This window comes from Mesoplodon bidens (assembly GCF_964165515.1).
Source record: "Mesoplodon bidens genome assembly, chromosome: 17".
In the NCBI taxonomy this organism is placed as follows: domain Eukaryota; kingdom Metazoa; phylum Chordata; class Mammalia; order Artiodactyla; family Ziphiidae; genus Mesoplodon; species Mesoplodon bidens.
In genome coordinates this window covers 77,226,214-77,249,528 of record NC_138174.1, presented here as the reverse complement: position 1 = coordinate 77,249,528, position 23,315 = coordinate 77,226,214, and the positions used below count along the sequence as shown (strand labels likewise).

The window sequence follows — 23,315 nt, the reverse complement described above, 5'->3', positions numbered from 1 at the left end:
AGCACCGCCCCTCCGGTCAGCGTCTGTCCGCTCGCCTCCTACCTGCGCCCCGCCCCTCGCCCCGCCCCCGCCCCGCCCCCTGCCCGCCTCCCGGTTTTCCCGGAGCGCAAGCACCAGGGAAGGGAAGGCGGTGCAGCGGGGGACTGAGAGCCAGCTCCCACCCACCGCCCCCTGCCCCGGGCTTGGCACTGGCAAACCTTTAAAGGTGGGACGGTATTCTCAATAGTATTGAGAATCTGGGGGAAGGAACCCGCGTGCGCTGCTGGTGGGGTGACGCCCGCTGTGACCACAGCAGTGTTTGGGAAAGTCGAAGATGGGTCCCTACAAGCCAGCAATTCCCTGCGTAAGGACAAGCCCAAAACCTGTGGTTCCAGGCCCAGGCTGCCCTGAGAATCATCTAAAGACCCTCTTTTTAAAAATTACTGCTGTCCTGAGCCAACCCAGACCAGTCCAATCCGAATGTCTGGCAGTGAAGTAATTGTTAGGGGCCCCAGTCATTCTGAAGGGTCTCCATTGGGCAGAAAAACCCTGACGTGTGAGGTTTGCACGCAAAATATGCAACACAGCTCTGTGTGTAACGGCAAAGCAACGAACACCAGGACGAGGGATAGATTTACGTGTCCACTACGTGGTGAGGCTTCCCGCACCAGCAGGAAAAACTCGAACCCAGCGTGGAGCAAAACCACAGTTCGTGGTGTCGAGGTGAGTATAACACCACCCGTGTACAGGCTTCAGGCGTGGAAAGCGGTACCATTCGCTCACAGTGGCCCTCCGCAGGCCACGTTGGGCACCCACCCCACGTGCTAGACACCGTGCCCTGCACTCGGGAAGGGCCAATGGACAGAGGTCCTGGTGCAGCGGGCACCCTTCGGAGAAGAGAGTGGCCAATAAATACAATCACCGAGGAAAATGCGGGGGGTCGGGGGGCCTGAGACGGCCACACCTGCTGCGGCAGGAGGGAGTGACTCGGAGAGCAGGGCTCGGTCACTGGTCACCAGAGGAGATGTCCCGCCCGCCCAGGGGGCGTGAGGTGGGGCCGCTCGGCCGTCTGGGAAGGAGCCCCTGGGCAGACCGGGGGTGGGCCTGGCACGCAGTGGGCGGCAGGAGGTCTTACCGGCGACGCCAGGGCCCCAGGGGAGCCCACATCAGAAGGGTCACTGAGGGGGTTGTAGTGCAGCAGGATGGGAGCCAGGAGGCCGGAAAGGCGGTTAGGATCCAGGGAGAAGTGACCGTGGTGTAGAGCAGGCGGTGAGACATGGTCACACCAACCTCATACCGTGCAGACACACAGCGGGTGCCCCCTAAACACCTTGACTTCAGCCCAGTGAGCCGGAGTTTGGACTTCTGGCCCCAGAATTGCACGAGAATAAATTGTGTTGTTTTAACCACAATACACAGTGGTATGTGTGAGGCTTAAGGGCTCTAAACCAGAGTCTCCGTCCGTGGAGGGTGTTGGGGGGTGGCCTGGGCTGCGGGGAGGGGGAATCAGCAGATCCCACTGAGAACAGGCCTCGGGGCTGCGGCATCTCCTCCCCCAGCCCACCTTCAACAGGAAAGGCTGAAGGAAACCAGAACACGTCACCCCGAAGTATGTGCCTCTCTGACATAAAAATTATTTGGAGCTGAAGGAGCAGAAAAAGTCCCCCCTTCTGCCAAAAACAGGAAATAAATTCTCCTTTACCGAGACCGACTCTCACCAGCCAAACGACAGCCCAGCGGCATCTGCCGGCCTCACCCCGTGCCTTCCCTCCTGTACCCGCTGCCCTTGGAAGCCGCACCTGCTCCCCTGCGTCCTGCCCTGTCTGTCCGAATCTGCTGCTTTCCCTGGAGACGCTCCCCAAGCTGTGTGATAAGCTGCTTTTCTCTTGTTACTCTGCCTTCTGTGTGGGGGTCTGAGCCGAGAGCTCAGAGGGTGGAGGGAACGTCACTCCCCTCCCCCATGAGGCCCCCCCAGTGGTGCCGTCCCCACTGTGGATGATCCTCCGGGGCCCAAACAGAAGCGATGACGGAAACCATGACCAGCAAAGAGCAGCAGCAGTAAGAAACACCTCTGCAAACTCACAGGAGACCCCCCCCAACATCGCGCATCGCCCAGGAGGCTGTAGAAGACCATCCAGAAGGGAGCGGTCGTCGTGGAGGCGCCTATTCGCCCATTTGTCGGAATTGAAGGGTAATTCATAACATTTTCTGCCAGGAGGCAAGTCTGATTCGGTTGGCTGCTTTGAAAACCAGACCCGACTCTGCCAACCGGAGCCCAGTGTGTGTTGGGAAGGAGAGCCACACGGGGTCCAAGTGCTGTGTCCACACTCGGCCCTGCCAGCCCGGCCGCGGCCCACCGAGGCTCAGGGGGTGACACTCAGTAGGGTCACCCAGCCGTGCGTGGCCGAGCTCACGCCCGCACCCCAAGGGCAGCTGGGTGGGCTGGACCTGTGTGTCGTTCCAAAGTGCACTGAAAATATCCTTTAAAGATGTGCATGTGGGGGCTTCCCTGGTGGCTCAGTGGTTGAGAGTCTGCCTGCCGATGCAGGGGACACGGGTTCGTGCCCTGGTCTGGGAAGATCCCACATGCCGCGGAGCAACTGGGCCCGTGAGCCAAAATTACTGAGCCTGCGCGTCTGGAGCCTGTGCTCCGCAACAAGAGAGGCCGCGATAGTGAGAGGCCTGCGCACCGCGATGAAGAGTGGCCCCCACTCTCCACAACTAGAGAAAGCCCTCGCACAGAAACGAAGACCCAACACAGCCAAAAATAAATAAATAAATAAAGCAAACTGTCAACAAGTAAAAAAAAAATGGGCATGTGTTGCCAGAAATGATACCCTTTTCCAACTAATACGTTTACCGCAGGAGATTTTAGATGCCAACTGGAGCTGGGCAGGTTTTGGGGAATTCTTTCAGGGCTCCGTGAGCAGGGGATCGTGAGAAGCATGGCAGGCGTTAGTGTGCCCACCCCCCATACACGAGCTCCCCCTGCCCAGGTGAGGAAACCGAGGTCCAGGAGGCTAATCGCCGTGACTAGAGCAGACCCGGGGCTCCTCCAAAGCCTGCATGTGGACCTGGCACGGACATTTTTAGAAGTCACCCCCAGACACCCCCGCCAGGAGGCCAAGCAACACAAGCACAGCCTAGGAGGCACTGGCTCTGAGGCTGATGACACCGACTGACACCTGATCCCCCCGCGGTGGCCTGAGCACGCCTGCATCCAGCCCAACTCTGCAGTGAGCCATAGTCGGGGATCAGGGTATTTTTAAAACGTAATTTAATTTAGCTCTTGCAAAGGCAATTATGAGACGATGAGGAAATCTGTCTTCTATTGGTCTGAGGAGGGGCAGAGGGTCTGGACCAATTATTACTGACGTTAAGAAGATAATTGATTAAACCAGTTATGAACCCTCGTGCCAAGTTCCTTCCTGCTCAGTGTAATATGTTTGAAGGATCATAAGTCCCCTGCCTCCACTTCCCTCACCTGAACTCAAGTCCCCACTCCCCCCAGAAACAGCCGCATCCCCTCAGAGGGTCTCACCCAGAGGTCCTGAATTGACCTGGATTCACCCTTCAGATGGGCAGGGCAGGTGGAGATCGGGGACAAGGCTGACACTGGTCGAACACCTATCAGACACCTCGCCCTGTGATCACCGCTGCTCATGTCTGCCTTAGTTAATCGGTACAATGTTCTACCCATTTCACAGATGAGGAAACTGAGGCACTGAGAATTTAAATAATTTTTCTGAAGTGAAGTAGCTGGTCAGTGGCTGAAATAAGATATGAACCAGGTCAGTTCGATATCAAGGCATAATCACATCCTCCAAGCGGGAAGGCATGTATTTACTTCACTACAGACATTTAATTTGATCTTTCATTCGTGCAGGCAACAAGCATTTATTGAATTTCCTCTATATGCAAGATACTAGGAGAGCCATGAAGATAAGTCATACAGACCTGCCCTTTAAGAGCTTTAAAAGTGAGAAGTAGGAGAAATAAAGCATACTACTATGTTATAAAGCAGATGGTAACAGTAGCATCGGTGAGAGCAGTCACCGTGCTAGAGAAGGGACAGGGATCCCCAGGGACGTGACCCGGCCCCTGCGGAGATCCAGGCCTCCCCGGTGACCTGCTCGGTGACCTTGCCTTGCACCGGAACCCCCTACGGGCCATTAATAATCCCGGGGCCTGGACACTCGAACCAGGGTCTCTGGAGGGAAACGAACGTCTGAGGTGCCCAGGTGGTCCATGAGCAGCAGGAATGGGAAGCAGGCTTTCAGGCCGAGAGGATGCGGAGGGGGGAGGTGTGCACAGCGTTGTGTCCGCTGCCAGCGCGGGGAGCTAAGTAGGGGGGGCAGGCTTTCAGGGGCCCAGGAGCAGGGCTGTCGGGAGGGCAAGAAATCACCGTGAATCCGAGGATTCTGCACTGTGGGGTCTCCCTGCATCCTCCTCATGCCCGGGGCGGGGAGGGACTCTTCCCAGCATGAGGTCCAGCGTGACCCCAGTGCCCCTGGAGACCCGTTCAGCACGGAGGAGCTGACAGGAGGGGCTGGCTCGGCCCCCACACTGCGAGAAGAGGGACTCATCTTCCCACAGGCCGCATCAGCCTGGAGTCCTCACAGGCCCCGCACGGCACAGGTGCACACACACCTGGCTGGCCCCCTGCTCCTGTCTGGGCTCCACTCTGTCACAGTGGCAGGTGAGGGTGTGGGCACATCTGGCCATCGGTCCTTACAGCCTGCCCCCGGGGGCCCCTGCCAAGCTCAGATGGCCTTTGGTGGCTGGCGGCCAAGGCTTGGCCGGGTGCCGACCCACCTCCCCTCGCCCTCTGGTCACTGCCTCCCAGTTACCTGGCTTAGGCTTCGGAGAAAGCAGAGACGGGAGGTGCCCCAGGGATTTCCGCCCGTCCACCCTGCCCGGCCTCCCTCCTCCGAGGATGAATCTCACAGGCTCCAGCTGGAACAGGGGAGAGGAAGAGGAGTCTAGAACTTAGTTTCTTAAATTACGATCAGGGTGACATAAAAGTACATGACCAGCTGCCCAAGAAGGGAGGCTCAGCCCTCGATCCTGTGCAGGCGCGGGTGGTGGGCAGGGCGACCCTGGTGCTCACTCGGTGCTGTTATGAAACTGAATTCATCACGGCCCTTCTTTTGTTCCCTGCTTAGAACCACGTCCCGCTCACGGCAGGCGCCCAGGAACACCTTACGGATGGAGACTGAACAAGCATGGCCCCCACCCCTCTCAGCACCTGCTCCCACCCAGGCGGGGGCCCCTGCTGGACGCATCCCTCTCCACGGGGTCCTCCCGGCCCGGCCCCCTCGAGGGGACCCGGGTGGAGGACCCTTCCCCCCAGCCTGTGTGAGCAGATAGGGGTCAGCAGCCTCTGAAACCAGGACCGCCCTAAAAAGAGAGGGATTAAAAGACCCCTAGGAACCATCCAGGAAGCTCCTTTGTCAGCCACAGGCCAGGCGGGGTCCAGATCCAGGGCCCCTGGGCCCCTGCGCAGGCAGGACCCCTGTCTATTGCGGGAGCACGTGAGAGTCTGGCCCTGCGGTAACCGAATACCCTGTGATGAGCCGGGAATGAATAATGCAGACCGGAGGCCAGGGAGACTCAGGGCCCCGCCTGCCTGTGCCCGGCAAGGCGGCCAGCCAGACGGGAGATGTTCTCAGGGACACAAACGGTGTAAATTGCAAACACTCCTGGGGCTTCGCGGGAGGCCTGTAACCGTGATCTCCCGGCCCCCCTAGTGAGCCCAAGCAGGGAGGCTCACCTCTCCAGGCTCTCAGTCCCCATGGGAAGCGGGAAGCCCCCCACCAGCTGGCTCCCCGGTGAGGAGGAGGCGCATTCCGGGCCTTGGATTGGCAACCACAGCTTGCCTGCCGTCCCCTGGGACGTGCAAGCCATCGCCCTGAGAGTGGGGCCTTGCCCCTCACAGGCCTGGCCTAGCACCCGCGCCCTCACCAATTCTGGTGTGTCGAGGAAAGGCGGCGCCCTGAGCGTCCAGGACCCACAGGGCTGAGCAAGGATCTGGGGCTGGGAGCCCCCAGGCTGGCCGCCCCCGTCGTCACACCCCGAGGCCCTGGACCTTGATAAGCTTTCTCCCCTTGGCCCTTCGTTTTGGACGTAAGGAGCCTGAACCTGGAAAAGCAGTGTTCTACAGTCACTGCGGGACTGAGGTTTGGTTTCGACAAAATCAGATGAAGGCTTCTTACCTCCATTTGACATTGTCTGGGTAAAGCCTGGGAGCCTGTCTCACGTTTATTTTAATCCCACGGCCTCTCAAACTCTTCTTCTCTTAGCCAGCAAAATGCCTGTAACGTGGACGCTGTATTTTCACTTGGGGCCCACAGAGTGTGTCTGAACACTCGCAGGAGGGGCTGGGCCCACCGTGAAATTAGAGGAGGTGACCTGAGCCTTTGCTGAGCTGAGGTCGGGTGATGATATTTTGCAGTTATGTTTAGTTAGTTATTGTGTTGACCAGAATCAGCCCATATCGCTTGAATCACCCCAGAAAACCCATGGGGCTGCCTCTCCCAGGCTGCAGCTCCACTCAAACAAGTGGAAGAAAGGGGGTATTTATGTATAGACAGCAGGGCCTGATGGGCTACCAGGAGCAGGAGAACGAAGCCACACGGGACCCGGCCGGCCGGGGAGCAGGGCAGAGCTGCAGACCCAGGGGCCACAGGGCTGTGCCGGCAACTCTCTGAGTGTGGAGGGAGATGGGGACAAAGTGTGTGCGTGTGTGTGCACGAGTGTGCATGTGTGTGCATGTGCATTGTGTTGTGTACGTGTATGTGTGTGCACGAGTGTGCATGTGTGTGCGTGTGCTTGAGTGCATTGTGTTGTGTACGTGTATGTGTGCATGAGTGCATGTGTGTGCGTGTGCATGAGTGCATTGTGTTGTGTACGTGTATGTGTGCATGACTGCATGTGTGTGCATGTGCATGAGTGCATTGTGTGCATGTATGAGTGCATGTGTGCATGAGTGTGTGCGTGCATGTGTGTGCGCATGAGTGCATGAGTGCATGTGTGTGTGCGCGCATGAGTGCACTGTGTGTGCATTGTGTGCATGTGTGTTATGTACATGTATGTGTGTATGTGTATCTATGTGTGTGTTATATGCATGTGTGTACATGTGTGCACGTGTCCGTATGCATCCGCACACGTGTGTATGTGATTTTTAAAAACATCTTTATTGGAATATAATTGCTTTACAATGGGGTGTTAGTTTCTGCTTTATAACAAAGTGAGTCAGCTATACGTATACATATATCCCCATAGCCCCTCCCTTTTGCGTCTCCCTCCCACCCTCCCTGTCCCACCCCTCTAGGTGGTCACAAAGCACCGAGCTGATCTCCCTGTGCTATGTGCCTGCTTCCCACTAGCTACCTATTTTACATTTGGGAGTGTATATATGTCCAGGCCTCTCTCTCACTTCGTCCCAGCTTACCCTGCCCCCTCCCTGTGTCCTCACGTGCATTCTCTATGTCTGCATCTTTATTCCTGTCCTGCCCCTAAGTTCGTCAGAACCATTTTTTTTAGATTCCATATATATGTGTTAGCATATGGTATTTGTTTTTCTCTTTCTGACTTATTTCACTCTGTATGACAGACTCTAGGTCCATCCACCTCATTACAAATAAACCCAATTTCACTTCTTTTTATGGCTGAGTGATGTATGTATGTGATTTTGAAGGAGAGCGTGCACCAGAACCATATCACAATCTAGAGGGTCTGCCGTGTTTTTAAACTTTTATTTTTACCCCTTTCTACTTGGATGGAAATTGCATTTTTTTGTCTTTTACAAAGGAAAAGTCGCAGTGAAGGTGTTTGCAGATTCTCCATAAGGAAATATGCACTTGTGGGGGGCCCACATCCTCACCACAGTTCACGTTGGAACGCACCAGGATGGAAAAGTGGGATCTCCTCGGGCTCCTGGCATGGGGACGACGGCGAGGGCCAAGTGCCTGAGCCCAGCACCCCTCGGGGATCCCGAGGCTTGTGCTCGGAGGATGAAAGGGCCCAGGGACGAAGGCTTCTCCACAGAGGTCCCCCAGCTCTGGCCTGCGGGAGCGCCCGGGCAGCCCCGTTATCCAGCCTGGATGGCATGTCCCTTGCCCAGGGGAGCTGGGGGACAGCTGGAGTGACAGCAAGACCCCTCAGAGTATGCCCGGTCAGGGGGTCTGCACCCGAGACGTCCCACAGCAGAGGCCCCCGAAGCCCCATGAAGAAACCCCACAATGAAGAGTCACCATAAGCACCAACCCAGCAGCTGGGAACTGCCCTGTGCACCCTCCGGCCTCCCGGCCTTGCCCCCAGGCCCCAAGGCTGCGACTGGACGGGAGGGTGGAGACGTCCCTCCAGCCCAGCTGGGGAAGACTGGAGTGACTGGAGTCGCAGTTCTCCCGGTGGGGCATTTTAAGTTAGTGCTTTGGTTGCTGCCTACAGTGGCCGCAGGGCGCCTCTGGGTCGGGGGTGACCAGCGGGGCACCGGCGCATCCAGGCTCCTGCACCTGTGGGGCAGTGTCCGTTTCACAGTGTGGGCACTGACAATTCCTTTGTTTCTATGTGAAAATTTAAGTTTCAAAGTGTTTTAAAATAAAAGTGAAGTGACTCCACGACTTTTGCTGCCTGTGTGTAACTACAGGAGGCTGGCTTGAGTTTTACTGGGGAGCGGGGGGCACCCCTGAGCAGACCGCAAGAGGGAGGCAGCGGAAGTCACACGTAACTCGCTTTTGTGATTATATCCCCACAGACTGCTAGTTCATGGAATAACCACTCATTCGTAGGTTGAGTACATCATCTGCAACAGCTATGCCAGATTTAGCCAAAAACGTTGAATAAGTTTTTAGCGTTAAGTATGTCCCACGTACGAAAAAAGTTACTTGTTGTTTATCTGAAATTCAACTGTATCAATGCCCCGTCTCCTCTGGCCGTCCAGGCATAAGATGAAGGCAGAGGGGTCCCCGCCGGGGTTGCTGGTTCCACAGGAGGGGCTACACCTCAGGCGCCGTGGGCCCCGGGCAGGCACTGGGACGGCGGCCAAAGGCCAGGCCACACCCACCCCCTGAGGTTTAAATCACTCTGCTCAGGGCCATGGGGACCTAGAGCAGATTAAATGGGTTTAGAAAGACCAGAAGTGGTGTGTCTTGCACCTGAATGTAGTGAGGTGAGATTTACAGCCATTAGATAATCCATGTGTCTCATCCTAGGGCACAAAACCGGCGTCAGAGCCAACACGGCGATTGATCCTGCCGACAGCCCGGCCTCCCTTGGCCATGGGTCCCCATTTCAGCCTCCCAGGCGATGCTCAAGTGGCAGTTTCAGGTCACAGACCAAAAGCACTGGACGGCTCTTCAGGGCCCTTCCAGGACACTGTGGCTGCAGTGCACAGGAGAGAGGGTCGTCCTGCAGGTTTAGTCACCAGGAACGGGGCTTTAACGCCCTCGGTGCACAAGGGACCCGAAGATACACTTGAAACATCCCCACCAACAAGCCGGCCTCTTACACCTGACGGCAGCCTCCAAGGTCGTGCCCCTCACGGTTACTCCTCTCCCGAGGCTGCTGGGGGAGCAGATGGCAGGGGTGCTAGCCACACTCAGCATGACACCCTGAGGGCAGAGGTGCTCAAGAAAGGGAGGGGACTGCTCCCGGCCGTCAGACAGCAAACCCCACGCAGCAAGACCAGCCCAAAGCTGGCCCCAGGAGGGAGACCAGGAGAGGGCCAGGCCTTGCAGGCCAAGAGGCAGAGTCGGGGTGGGAAGCAGGTGCCGGGTGGGGGGAGACAGCTGCTGGCCCGTCCTGTCTGCCGGGGGTGGGCAGCTTGTGTCCAGTTGTCATCAACTGGAGATGGCCTCGGGATGAGGAGAAGCCAGGGGGGGTGACTGCCGCGGTCAGCGTCACCCCCGGGCCCCGGACGGCAAGGGGACCCCGCTGGAGACTCAGCACCGGCAGACGTGCATATGGCATCCCCAACATGCAGGCGGGACCAGCCCGGCCCCGGCAGTGACCCGACGGCTAGGGGCGGGGCCGGGAGCTGGGCGCTAAGGGAAACCAGGCCCGGCGCACAGTCCGGGCCTCTCAGTGGAGTCCGCAAGCCCACAGGCCGGAGTTTGCCGACCTGTGAACCAGCCCAGAGAAGGCAGGGCCTGCGAAGCTGCATCTGAGGTGCCAGGGAACCCGAACTGAGCCTTCACTACCGCCGCCCAAGCCGCCGCCAGCTTGCACGTCCGCTCCGGGGCCTGGAGAGCCACGCGTTGCTGGTGCCTTCCGTCCCGGGACCACTGGATCCTTTTTGAGTGAAAGGGTGCAAACGAGGTGGACTATCTACTGCTGGCACTCCTGACCCTGTGCGGGAGGCCGGGCTGGACCAGGCTCCTCTGTCCTGAGCGCCGGGCCACAGCCATGCAGCGGCCTGGTGGGAGGGGCTCAGCTGACCCACGAGGCGCTGCAGCTGGTCTAGCAAACCAGACACAGCCCCGACTTGGACGAGGGGGCCGCCTGCTGCACGGAGACCCCCTTCATGTCGTCGGGCATCTGCCCATCAGGCCGCCACACGTTCAGGTCCCCGAAGACGCCCTTCTCGATCATCTCCTCCTGCCAGGGGACGGGGCAGGTGCCGGTGGCGAATTCCTGGAAGAATTCGGTGTCCTCTTTGTCAAAGGCCACACCCCTGACTGTGGAAAAGGCACCCACGTCCTGGATGTTCTTTGCATAGACAGTCCTGGAGTCTGGGACGAAGGGGGGGGTCAGCATCCCTGTGAGAGGACGGGAGACGCGGGGCGTGACGGGCCAGCCAGCGGAAGGAGGCGCCGCACTCAGCCAGCAGGGCCGCCGCCCCGCATGCGGCCCTGGCGGTGACGAGGAGTGACACCCGCCACAGGGCGCTGAGCCAGGCTGGAGGCTCAGAGTCCGGTCTGGACACACGTCGCCAGAACCCAGCCCCCATCTGCGCCCCCTCCGCCCCGGCCAGAAGCCCCGTCATGAGGGTCGGCGGGCCCTTGGCTGCACGGCCCCCGATGCTGCTGTGCCCACCGTCTCTGCGGACCCCCAGCCCCAGTGCCGGCCTCCCCGTCTGCAGGTCTACACCTCGATCACAACACGCTCCGAACTGAACTCCCCGTGCCTTCACCCCATCCCTCCTCGGCACAGACCCTGTGGCCGCGGGACTCAATCCGGCTCCGGCTTCCCGGGTCCTGACCGCTCGCTCGGGCTGCCTGACCTCCCCGGGCCTGGGGCTGGTCTGGGCGCCTCTCCCTGGCGCCCGGCACCTTCAGATCAGCCGGGGCTGCCACTGCCCTGACCCTTCCCCACCGAAGAAACTTCTCCTGCTGGGGCGTCGGGCCGTGAGGTCACAGGCTCGCACTTCCTGGGTGTGGGTTCTGGTGGGTGTGGCGGGTGCCACGCTTCTCTCCCGCAGACACGCGTGCACACACACACTCGCACACACTAGCTTGCACGAGACACGACAGCAGGCGCTGGTGGAACGAGCGACGGCTGGAGACATCCCGCCTCGACCTGGATCCCGGGCTCCTTCAAGGAAACGCCTGACAGCGGCTTCAGAGCTTCAGCTCACAGGCGTTTCCCACACACCCCATCCAACCCTCGCCGCCTCCTCTGGTCCCCAGGAGACCCAGCCCGTGAACATCCAGTCCTGGGCGCGCTGTGATGAGCAGGGAACAGGGACGGTGGTGTCATCGGGGGCAGAGGATGCTCCGGGGGGGGGCGGGGGTCCACCCAGGCCGCCCGCCCCCTGACCTCACGCTAAGCTGCCGGACGCCAATGGGGCGGGGCAGCCAGCGAGGGTCGCCTAGGGGCCCCCAGCCTCAGCTCCCACACGCGGACAGTACCGGCCTCCAGCTGCCTCCAGTTGATGTCTCTGAAGAGGGGGCTGGCGCGGAGCCCATCACAGGAGCCGTCCCTGAAGCCCAGGCGCCTCTCGGGGTCCTTCTGCAGCAGCGCCTCGCAGAAGTCCTTGCTGGCCTGGCTGAACTTGTCGGGGTAGGTGACCACCTCCTCCAGGACCCGCTGCTTCAGCTCCTTGTTCTCCACCTGCACGGCGGACACAGCACCGTCAGCCCACGTCAGTCACACCCCGGCCAGGCCCACCCGCGTCGCCCCAGCTGCCACGGCAGCTCCGGACACGGCAGCTCCGGACACGGCAGCTCCGGACACAGCAGCTCCGCGGGTCCGGCCGGCCCTGTTCTCAGGGGTGCCTGACGCCACCCTCCCGCGTGTTAGCACTTAAGGGCTCAGTATCACTGGTCAGGGCGTGAGACCCTGAAGGTGGACACCTTGCACTCCCACAACCATCGCCCCCCAGCTTGCCCGGCGAGGTGGCAGAGGTTCGCCAAGGGAGGACGCCCACAGGGTCCGTGGAGCCTTAGTCCAGACCAGCTTTCCCGAGCATGACTTCCAGCCCACAAAATTCACTTCCAGTGGGTCCATCCCCAGGGAGCTCCCCGACAGTCAGCCCGGAAGTCTCCAGCCCCACCTCAACCAAACGCTGCCCATTTCCTCTCCCTGTCGGTCAGATTTGCCCTTCCTGAAACGTCCTAAAACTTCACGGAAGTGGGATCATCCAGAGTCTCTCTTCCGGGGCCAGATTCTTTCATTCACAGTGGCGGGTTTGAGACCTGTCCGTGTCATGGGTGTACCCGAGGTTCCTTCCCATCGAACACAGGGACCTCGGGTGGACCACAGAATGGAGGAACCACAGATGCACTGAAGATGGACCCCACAATGCATGACCCAGAGACAGGCCATAGCATGAAGGGGCCACGGATGGACCATGGAATGGAGGGACCATGGATGGACCACGGATGGACCATGGAATGGAGGGACCATGGATGGACAGGCCACGACGGTTCACTTTCTCATGAAAGCGCCTCCTGCTCATTTTCACCAGAAAACAGGGATCCTGTCAGGGCTGTGGGCTCAGCCAGGGCTCTGAGGTGGAGCTCCTATGGTGGCCTGAGGCCAACGTGGACCCCACACTGTGTTGCTTTACTCTGCTCTTCCGAGCTGAGGTCGGGGAGAGACCCGTTGCTGGAGTCCAAGGCAGAGGTGCAGATGCACAGAGCGACCCTACGCGTTAGTCAGCGGAGGGGTTCTCACTCTCGGGGGACTGGACACCGGACTGTCCCCACGACTATCTCAGGAAAGGAGCGGAGACTGGGCGGGGGCCCTCAGGGAGGTCCAGCAGCAGAAACTGATGGCTGTGACCTCCAGGCAGGCCGAGGGGCCGTGGGCACGGACGAGCGAGGGGCCACGTCTAAAGTACGGGTCACCCCAGGCCTCCCTCCTCAGCCCCTCACGTCTGCCCCACAGACAGCCTCAGCTCCGAGCAGAGTCAGCATGGGGTCCAGGGAAGAGGCTGCTTTGCTCCTTCTGTTGTGAACAGTGATGGCGGCTCTGAACGACACATATTTGTGGTTCTGCTGGGCTGGCAGAGCTCCCCGGGGAGACGCGGGGCCGCCCCGCGGACAGGAGGCGGGGGCACGGGAGGCAGGGCCCCAGCACGGGCACCCCCGGCGCCCGCTGCCCCCAGGACGTCCAGGGAAGCCGCCGTGCCTGGAGCAGGGCCTGCAGCTCAGCATCCGGGGAGGCGAGCGCGTTGGCCTCCGGGAAGGGCAGGGAGGCCGCCAGGGAGGCCGCCGGCGGGTGAGCCACGCCCCCCAGAGCAAGCGCCGCTCGTGGGGGCGGGGCTGGGGGGGGGTCCAGGCTCCTCTCCTCCAGACACGCTCCTTGGCACACGGAGACCCAGGAGATGAGGTCACCGTGTGCACCATGAGAAGCCTAGTGCTCCCTGAAAAGAAGGTCACCAGGTCAGCTGGGGGACACTGCTCCTGTGACCCCAACAAGGAGGGTCACCAGATCCTGCGGGGACACTGCTCCTATGACACACACACACACACACACACGCAACACACACATGGAGCTGATGCCAGCTCAGCTGCAGGGACACTGCTGGCCACCTCCTACCTTCTCTCCGCGGGCTCGGAAGGGGCCTCTGGCCGCGATCATCTCATACAGCGTGACCCCCAGGGAGAAGTAATCCACGGCAAAGTCGTACTCCTCACCCCGCAAGAGCTCCGGGGCCATGAAGCCTGCGACGGGAGCACAGCGCGACTCAGAGACCAGCACACGGGCACGCACCTCCCGTCTCCCCGGAACCCAGCAGGGTCCTCACGCCGGGACACGCGGAGCTGCCCCGCGCCCACCCACTAGGGAGCGCTCCCTCGGTGTGAGTGTCCCCTTGGGTACAGCCATCCCTGGTGGGAGCCCCCTCCACCCAGGGTGGGTCTCACCCCCACTGTGACGCCCATGGCGGACAGAGCCAGTGTCTGAGGCTCACGCAGGACCTGTGGTCAGAGGCAGGCGCTCAGACCCGAAAGGGCACAAAAGGAGAGGCTGAAGCCCCGACGCTCCTAAGAGCGGTCCGGACGCCCAGTGGCCCATGCGCTCCACTTCTGGGGAGTCGGGGCCACGTGCTGGGCCCTGCAGGCTGAAGGGGACATCCCCGAGAGCCAGCTCCGGCCTCCATCCCTTTGTGCCCCGTGCAGAGGCCAGCCCAGGGCGTGGGAAGGGTAGACGGGCAGCACCTGGGACCCGTGGTCCATTCCCCCGGGGCTGGGTAGGCCGTTGAGGCTAGGCGCCAGGGTGGCTTCTGTGCTCGGATGACTAGACATCCCCCCAAAGGCAAAGTTGAGCATGTCCTTTTGTCTCCAGCCCCGCCTGGCCTTCAGCGTTTACCTGCGTTCGTGGCAAGTTCCCAGGAGGGACATGGCTGGATAACACGGGCCACACTGCTGTGGCCACAGGACATTCTCCTGGAGGTTACAGGAGCCAAGTTCCAAAGAACCCCCTGGCCCTGAACACAGCCTCTTTTCAGGGATTACAGTGCTGGCCATACGGCCCAGACTCTGGAGAAAGACATGTTCCACCAACCACAACTTCTCCATGAAAACGGGCCCGAGAGGAGGGCCCGCCGACCACAGAGACGCAACATCCCTGCAGCAAATAGCCTGCTGGCCCCTCCAGTCTGCTCCACCCACTGGGACCCAATGACACGTCTGCCTCCCAGGGTCTCACATGGCGACGATGAATCTCCTTCGTGGGAAAGATGGCACGACCAGGCAGTGGGTGAGTGCACGCAGCCTCAGTCTAGGCGCCAGCTCCTCCTCGCCCCACCCCCCCGCCCCGCGGTGCACAGCGTGTGCCCCTTTGGGTGGACTGCGGCTGAACCGGGGGCGGAGGCTCGGCTCTGGGGACCTGGGCTGGAGGGACCAGGGGGGACCAGGGGAGAGGGTACGGAGGGCTCCCCGAGCCTTCGCTGGACGCCCCACCTTCTAACTCACACCGACCCCAGCCTCCGCTGCCACTGCTTGAGGCCCCCGCGCCCGCCTGACCCCAAACGCACAGGTCAGCACAGCCCGCGGGCAGAGCCACGCCGTCCAGGGCTCAGAGCCGCTCGGTGGCCGCGGCAAAGCCTGTGCGCCCTCTAGCGGCCGGTGGGGCGCCGTGCAAGCAGGGCCGGTGACACCCCAGGTCCACCGACTCCAACCCTGGACCTGATCAGCCAGGAATAGGCGAGCGGCATTTCGCTCACACGCTCACGCCCTGGAGAGGAACCTCAGAGGATCCAGAAAATTCACGACAGGACCTCTTCCTAAATAAAGCCGCAGATAAGACAGACCCACCGTGGCAACAGGCACAACCCCAAAAGGAGCCCAAAGCGCAGGATGGGGGCTTCAGGGACAAAGCAAGACCCGAACGGCCCAAGTCCCAGGAACAGCTCTTTCTCCCCGAAGCCGGGCAAACAGGGAAGAAGCAGATCTGCTAAGAAGTCCTACAGAAAACCCGGGCCATCAGGAGGGCAGAGTGCTTGGAGCGTCTGCTGCACTGTGTGTGAGCCTGAGCCTGGCTGTCACCCCAGGCCCCTGCAGTGAGCACCGACGCCCCCCCCACCATCTCCCGCTCAGATGCCTCTTCTCTGCGCCCACCTGCCTGGGGGTGAGAGGAGATGAGGTGGGGACAGGAGGCGCCTTGCACACACATGCACACAGACACACACATGCACACGTGCACAGTCACACACACAGACACACGCACAGTCCAGGGGCCATCTCACAGCTGAGCACCTGCCAGGCCCTGTCCCACCCACCCTGCCTCTGTGCTGCTTCCCTCAGCGCAGACCCCCAGGCTCTGCCCGTGGCCGGCACTGGGGAGCTTCCGTCACAGAGGGCACGCGTGGCAAGCAAGGAGTGATTGTTCAGGGGGTCGGGGGTCTTCCCTGCGTGGGTGCCAGTCCCCCAGTCTCACCCTGAGAGGGGAGGGATGAGGGAGCATCTTCCCAACAAGCCCCAGCCCTCACCGTGACGCCCATCCCAGGCCACGGGGCTCCAGGACCCCGGGCCTCGTCCCCTTTGCTCCCACAGAGGCTGTGCCCTCCCCCCGGCCCTCAGGCCCTCACCTGGCGTCCCCGCGAAGCCCTTGGTCTTGGTCTGCCCTTCCCTCAGCTCCACGGCCAGCCCAAGGTCAGAAATTCGGATGTTGCCTGGAGAACAAACATGGGCTCAGGTCACACGCGGCTCCGCAAACAAAGGCCCCTGGGGTTCCTGGACACACGCACGGGCACAAGCATGGCGCACACACAGGGGCACAAGCGTGGCACACACACAGGGGCCGCCGCTCCCCGCTCAGACTGCGGAGGGACCGAGGGTCCCAGCAGCACTCGCAGCTGGAATCCGGGGCATAATCCCCCTAAAGCCAGCCTCCTCGTGGCTCTGTTTTCCCCGAGCTCTGCAGCAATGGCCTTTGGAGCACCAGTGTGTCTGTCTGACCTGTGATGGGGAGGGAAGGGGGGCTCTAAAGGGACTTACGGGAGCCTCAATCTTGGGGGATATTTCCTGATGAGAATCCCAGTCTGACTCCACACGAAGACAGCAAACAAAGGGATCGAGTGGGGACTCGGCCATAACCGTTAGCTGTTTACTAACAGTTCCACACACTTCGGCATCCTGGACTAACTCCCTGTTGCCCTGGGCGCCTAGTCATGCACCAGATTTCACCAAAGTCCATTAATAATCTCCACTCGGGGATAATGCCATGTGGTCGCCAAATAGCTGAACAAACAGTAAACAAACTTGAGGTGTGTCTTGGTGCCGTAAAACTGTAACGAGCGTTTGTCAAAGCGGGTCCCTCCCCTCCCGATGTCCAGTCAGGCTACAGAGGTGAGCAGGGCGAGGGGAGGCCGCGAGGGGAGGCCGCCTCACCGTCGTCGTCCAGGAGCACGTTCTCGGGCTTGAGGTCTCGGTAGATGATGGCCCGCTGGTGCAGGTGCTCCAGGCCGCTGACGATCTGGGCCGTGTAGAAGATGGCGCGCGGCTCCGGCAAGCCCGGATTCTCCTCGTCCACGTTGTAGATGTGGTACCTGGGGGCAGACCACATGGAGCCTGTGCTTCTCTGGCACAACCAGAAGCCACGTGCCCACGGAAGTAAAATCTCGGGAAAGCGTTGAGGCCTCCGAATCCCACGTTGTGTCGGCAAAGCGTCCATCATTTCAGCCTCGGCGTCCAGCCTTAGGGGCCCGCGGCAAAGCCTGGACCGCCAGCTGCTGGTGTCTGTGTCCTCACAGCCCCTCAGTACAGCTCTTACAGGGGAAAGGCAGGGCAGCTCTCCCCACCCCACCTCCCCTGCCCCGACCCACGGGGAGGGAACAGGGAAACAGGCCTCAAAGCCACTTTACAGCCACCAGTGAAGGAGCCAGGCAGAGGGAGGCGAAGGCGGGCCGCGGGACCAGCCCAAGCCCCATCCAAAGTGAGCAGCTGACGCAGAGCCCAGGAGGCATGTGGGCCGTTTCCCCAGAGACACACAGACTCCCCGGTGGGCCCCCGGAGGACTCCCCCCAGCCTCCCGGACTCTCCTACCTCCCGTTTCCCTGTCACGTTGTACAGAGACACAAAACCTAACAAGCAAAGTATTTAAACTAGAGAACAACCAGAGAGAGGAGAGGCAGGCCAGTAATCTTGAAGAAAACAAGAGAGAAACCCTCACGTCGGCCGGAGCAACAGCATGAATGGCTTTTATGCTACATGTACATTTTACTACAGTGGCCTGTAGTACAGTGCAGGGTAGTACAATGTGTGCGGTCCAGTATCACGCACAGTGTACTATATGGTGCCGTGTAGTATAGGACGGGACAACGTAGCGCAGCCTGGTGCCACGTGGTACACTGTAGTGCAGGGCAGTGCAGCATCGCTACAATGTAGTGTATATGCTTCCGTGGAATATAGTGGCACGTACAGCATAGCGCAGTGTAACACAGCACAGCAGCACGGCCCAGCACCACGCAGGGCGGGGTAGGCGAGCGAAGCGCCACGATCCCTCCGCTCTCCAGCTCGTGCTGTTTGCGCTTCCCAGACCCTGCGCTCCTCCTCCGCGAACTTGCACAGGTGGCTCAGTCAGGGCCTCAGAGCCTCACCTGGAAAATGGGGCCAACAAGCTCACCTGACAGAGTTTCGGTGCAGGTGAGCCCAGGCCCGAGAACGGAGGCGCAGCAACGGCCCCCTCGTGTGAGGGCCGTGTGAGTCGTCTAAGTGTCTCAGGTGTGTTAGCTAACCCTCCACAGCAACCTCGGGACACCAGTATTTCACCTCTGTCCCCATTTTACAGACCAGCATGCTGGGGCAAGAGCGGCCGTGTTCCCCAGCTGGCAAGTGGGTCTTTTCCCCTCTGAGAGCCAGTGATCCGACTTCTCCCGGGAGCCCAGGGCCGGGCCCTCAGGTCTCCGGCAAACCCAGGCCCCATACGGCGACGACACCCTCTGGCTCTCCCTGCGGCGGATGGCCAAGCCGCAGTTCCCGAAGTCGGCCACACGGTGCTTCCGCTCTGCCACCACCCCCAGAGCGCGTCGTTGACCAAGTTTGTCTTCGTTTGCCATCCCTCTTAAAGCACGGCCCTCACCCCGTTGAGGCCCCTCCCACCCCTTTATCCGCCCGTCCAACTAGCACTCGATTCGCAGCTCCACACGCCCTGCTGCCCACCCTGCTCACCCCGCCGTCCGCATGAGCCCGAGGCCCACAGGACGGGCCCGTGACTAGAGAGCTTAGGCCGCCTGCCCCGGGGTTCCTGCGCTTCACTGGGACTGAGGACACATCGTTTCGAGGACCAGCAATCCGAAGACACAGAGGAGGACTCAGATGGGGACAGGGCTTCTTGCCTTTCTTGCCACGTTCTCGACACGTGGGAAGCAGCCCCACGGGGCCCCAGAGGAGCGCCTCTGCACACTCGGCCGCGCGAGTCCCCCCATCCTGCTCCCACGCCGGAGAGACAGGCGCGTACCTTATGTCACCTCCATTCATGATGGTCATCACCAGACAGAGGTCGGTTTTGGTTTCGAAGGCATAGGCCAGAGACACGATGAACCTGCTGTGGACCTTGGCGAGGATCTTCTTCTCCACCATCGCGCCCTGGAAAACAGGGTAAGCGCCCAGGGTTGGGCGGGAAAGCAATATCGCCCAGAACGGCCAAGTTCCACAAACCAGAAAATGTCACGATGAAACAGAATCAGAGTTGCCGGTATAGTTTAAAAGTGGCTGTACAGAGCAATTGCAAATAACTTAGAGACGTGCCTCACAGGCCCCGTTCCACAGAGACAAGGTAGGGCCTGGGAACCTGTCACGTGCAGAGGACTTCGGGGTTCCTGGGCCGCCAGCAAGGGGGTTCCTGCCAACCAGCCTTAGAAATGCAGCTGAGGGTCCCGGCAGGTCCCCAGGCAGCCTGTCGGCACTGACCTTCCCTTCCAGCTCTTCCTGCTGCAATCCCAGCCCTTCTCCTCCCATCCAGGCCTCTGAACAGCACCTTTTCAAGCCACCCCGCATCCCTGTTCATTTTCTATATTTATTTTAAGGCCCCATGAAGTCCATTTAATGTGTTTTTGAAAGCTGTACTGGGTAAGGAGAAAGAGCCTTTTTCTTTTATTTTTTTTTGCGGTACACGGGCCTCTCACTGTCGTGGCCTCTCCCGTCGTGGAGCACAGGCTCCAGACGCGCAGGCTCAGCGGCCATGGCTCACAGGCCCAGCCGCTCTGCAGCACGTGGGATCTTCCCGGACCGCGGCACGAACCCGTGTCCCCTGCATCGGCAGGCGGACTCTCAACCACTGCGCCACCAGGGAAGCCCGAAAGAGCCCTTTTGAAGGAGGAGTTCTTGACGATGAGAAGCCCTTTCTACCCACTGCGTGGGAAGATTTTAGGTAGATTTTACTTTGTAAAAGTTTGATAAGTTTCCTGAACTTGGGAGAAGAGAGGCTTAATACCCTAACAGTTGGATTCAAATTGCAGGTAGATGGCCCTGAGGGTAACTGCTGCCCCCAAAGGCCATCAGGCAGAGCACCATCGAGGGACCCCGGGGTGGGGTGCTCTGGGGTAGCTGCTGTTCGCCCCCAGCACGATCTGTTCTGTGCAGCGGGAATGGGAAGGAAGCCCACGCAGGTAGAACGCGCGGCTGGAGATTAAGCAGCTTTGGCTGATCCCGCCCGAACGGGGCCTGATGCCAGAGGGAGGGTGGGCGCCCCTCAGAGCAGCTGCTTCCACCACCCCCAACCCCCAGTCCAGACAGCACTGCACGCAGGCACTTCGGGGCCTCCCCACACCAGCCCTGGGGAGACTCCCCGTGCAGCCTCCTCCCAGCACAAGCCAGGGAAAGTTCCAGAAAGTCAGAGTAAAGAATCTGGAGACTCATCCCAGCAGCCTCCCTGACACTGGCTGCTCCACTGTGTGGCACTGGTGACAAGCCGAGAAGCATGGTGCTGTGTGGCACAGGACCCACACCAGCCACGCAGAGGCCACTCTGCAAGGAGGGACGCGGCATTCCCCGCCTGTCCCGGGCACCGAGGCTGGTGGTTTAGAGTGGCTGGACAAGCCGAGCACCCGAGCACCACCGGCGCCTGCCGCTCCGAGCCAGGGGCTTGGTCGCCAGGCAGACAGGCGGACTCGACGAGGGGCGCGGGTCACTGACCCCGCCCAGGGCCGCACGGCGGGAGCGCCCACCACGGGGTGAGCCGGCCAGGACGCCCAGCCCCTACCCGCTCCCCGGAGTGCCTCGGCGGCCCACCTTGTACCCCTTCCTCTTCTTCAGCCGCTTCTTGTTCAGCTTTTTGCACGCGTACATCTTCCCGGTGGCCTTCATCTGGCAGGCAGACACCTCCCCAAAGCCTCCCCGCCCCAGGACCCTGAAGTCCAGGAACCAGTCCTCGCCCACAGGCTGGGCCTCCAACCACTTCCACTGCAGGAAGCGCTGGAAGTACAGGCTGTCCAGGTACTGCTGGAAGGGGGCCTGGCTCAGGTGCTCCAGGGTGGCCCGCAGGAGGGGCTGGAAGAGCCCGTCCCCGGCCCCCGCCGGCCCCTCCCGGACCTGCGCCACCATCTCCTTGTCCAGGAAGCCGCAGAAGAGCTTGGCCTGGGGGTCCAGGTACTTGGCCCGGATGGCCTGGGCCTTCTGCGGCCGGAGGTCGTCATCGGCAGTGTCGTAGTCCTCGATGTCCCTCCAGAGCTCCAGGGCCGGCACGTGCTGCTCGTGGGCCTGCAGGAACTGCTGGAAGAGCCGCTTGCCGATGGGCTGCTCCGAGCACACGCTCTCGAAGCCCAGGTCCAGGCTCTCCCGGAGCGCCTCGCACTTGGACAGCGGGGGCAGCTTGAGCCGGGCCAGGTACTTCCTGTCCCGGGAGGTCGGGCCGCTGCTCGCGTCGAAGCTGGCTCGGGCCGCGATGAAAGCCGAGTTGGCCACCACCGTCTCCAGGGACCCGAAATCCATCCCAGCGCCGGCCTCCCTCCACGTCCGGCTCCCACGTCCCAAGCCGGCCTAACCCACTGCCCTTGGCCTGTGGCCCGTTCCCGCCCTCTGGGGACAGGAGGATGGCCGGGCACCGGGAGCCCCAGGAAGCCCGCTGACACAGCTCAGGCGAAATCCCGGCCGGAGTGGAGGACGCACAGGGCGGGAGCAGGTGCCAGAAAAAGACAATCCCTAAAGCCGCTCGCAGACGGATTAGACGGGCCACCCTGCCCGGCTCCTTCCCACGGGGAAGGACACGCCTGGCCCCAGGCCCAGCGCACAGGAGCCCCGAGCCTCCCTGTCTGGCCCGCTGGCCCAAGCAGATGAGCTGGACCCTCCGCCTGTTTCCTGGTGTGGACACGGGGCCCAGGTGAAGGGAAGGGGCCCAGGAGAAACCTTAATTCACAAAGATGGCTGGTGTTTTCCCCACTATGTGTCATGTTTTTCTTTAGAAAACCCGCGAGTGAGAATAAAACCAGCTGATGATAGGAGTCTAGGACTAGGCTTTCTGGGCGTCCACGGGTGAGACCCCTGGCCAGGGGACCGGTCACTATGTGAGGACCAACATTTGCCCTGACCTGACACTGAGAGCAGCTGTGTCACGCTGGTGGCTCTGATGGCCTAAGGTAACCCCGGCCCTTGCTGAGGGATCAGCCCCCTGCCCTCACCTGGGCTGTGCTGGCTGGTGAAGGAGAAACGCCAAGAGAAAGGTTCAGGTGAAATTAGGACGGGGATGCAGGAGACCCCAGCTACACCCAGGCTGAGGTCCCACACAGAGAGAGGCAGGAGAGAGAAGGGAACGAAGAGGCCAGGGACACACCAGGGGCACACCTGAGACACACCTGGGGGACACCTGAGACATACCTGGAACATACCTGGGGCACACCTGAGGGACACCTCGGACACACCTGGGGCTCACCTGAGACTCACTGGGGGCACATCTAAGACACACCTGGGACATAGCTGGGGCACAGCTGGGACATAGCTGGAGGACACCTGGGACACACCTGAGGCACACCTGGGGGGGTACCTGAGACATACCTGGGACATACCTGGGGCACAGTTGGGACACACCTGAGACAGCTGGGACACAACTGGAGGACACTTGGGACCCACGAGGGGCACACCTGAGACACACCTGGGGACACCTGAGACATACCTGGGACACACCTGGGGCTCACCTGAGACTCACTGGGGGCACACCTAAGACACACCTGGGACATAGCTGGGGCACAGCTGGGACATAGCTGGAGGACACCTGGGACACACCTGAGGCACACCTGGGGGGGTACCTGAGACATACCTGGGGCACAGTTGGGACACACCTGAGACAGCTGGGACACAGCTGGAGGACACTTGGGACCCACGAGGGGCACACCTGAGGCACACCTGGGGACACCTGAGACATACCTGGGACATACCTGGGGCACACCTGAGACACACCTGGGGAACACCTGAGACACACCTGGGACATACTTGGGGCACAGCTGGGACACACCT

General features: G+C 60.9%; 1 protein-coding gene across 1 annotated transcript; it reads right to left on the bottom strand.

Annotated features, from left to right (window-relative positions):
* Positions 1–10,440: 10,440 nt before the first annotated feature.
* Positions 10,441–21,797, bottom strand: GRK1 (G protein-coupled receptor kinase 1; the record flags this gene model as incomplete). Its single annotated transcript, XM_081214901.1, has 7 exons — positions 10,441–10,739; positions 11,832–12,033; positions 13,966–14,090; positions 16,457–16,540; positions 17,259–17,416; positions 19,327–19,454; positions 21,099–21,797. The coding sequence occupies 7 exons, from the start codon at positions 21,795–21,797 to the stop codon at positions 10,441–10,443; spliced, it is 1,695 nt and encodes a 564-aa protein (XP_081071027.1).
* Between the last annotated feature and the right edge of the window lie 1,518 nt (positions 21,798–23,315).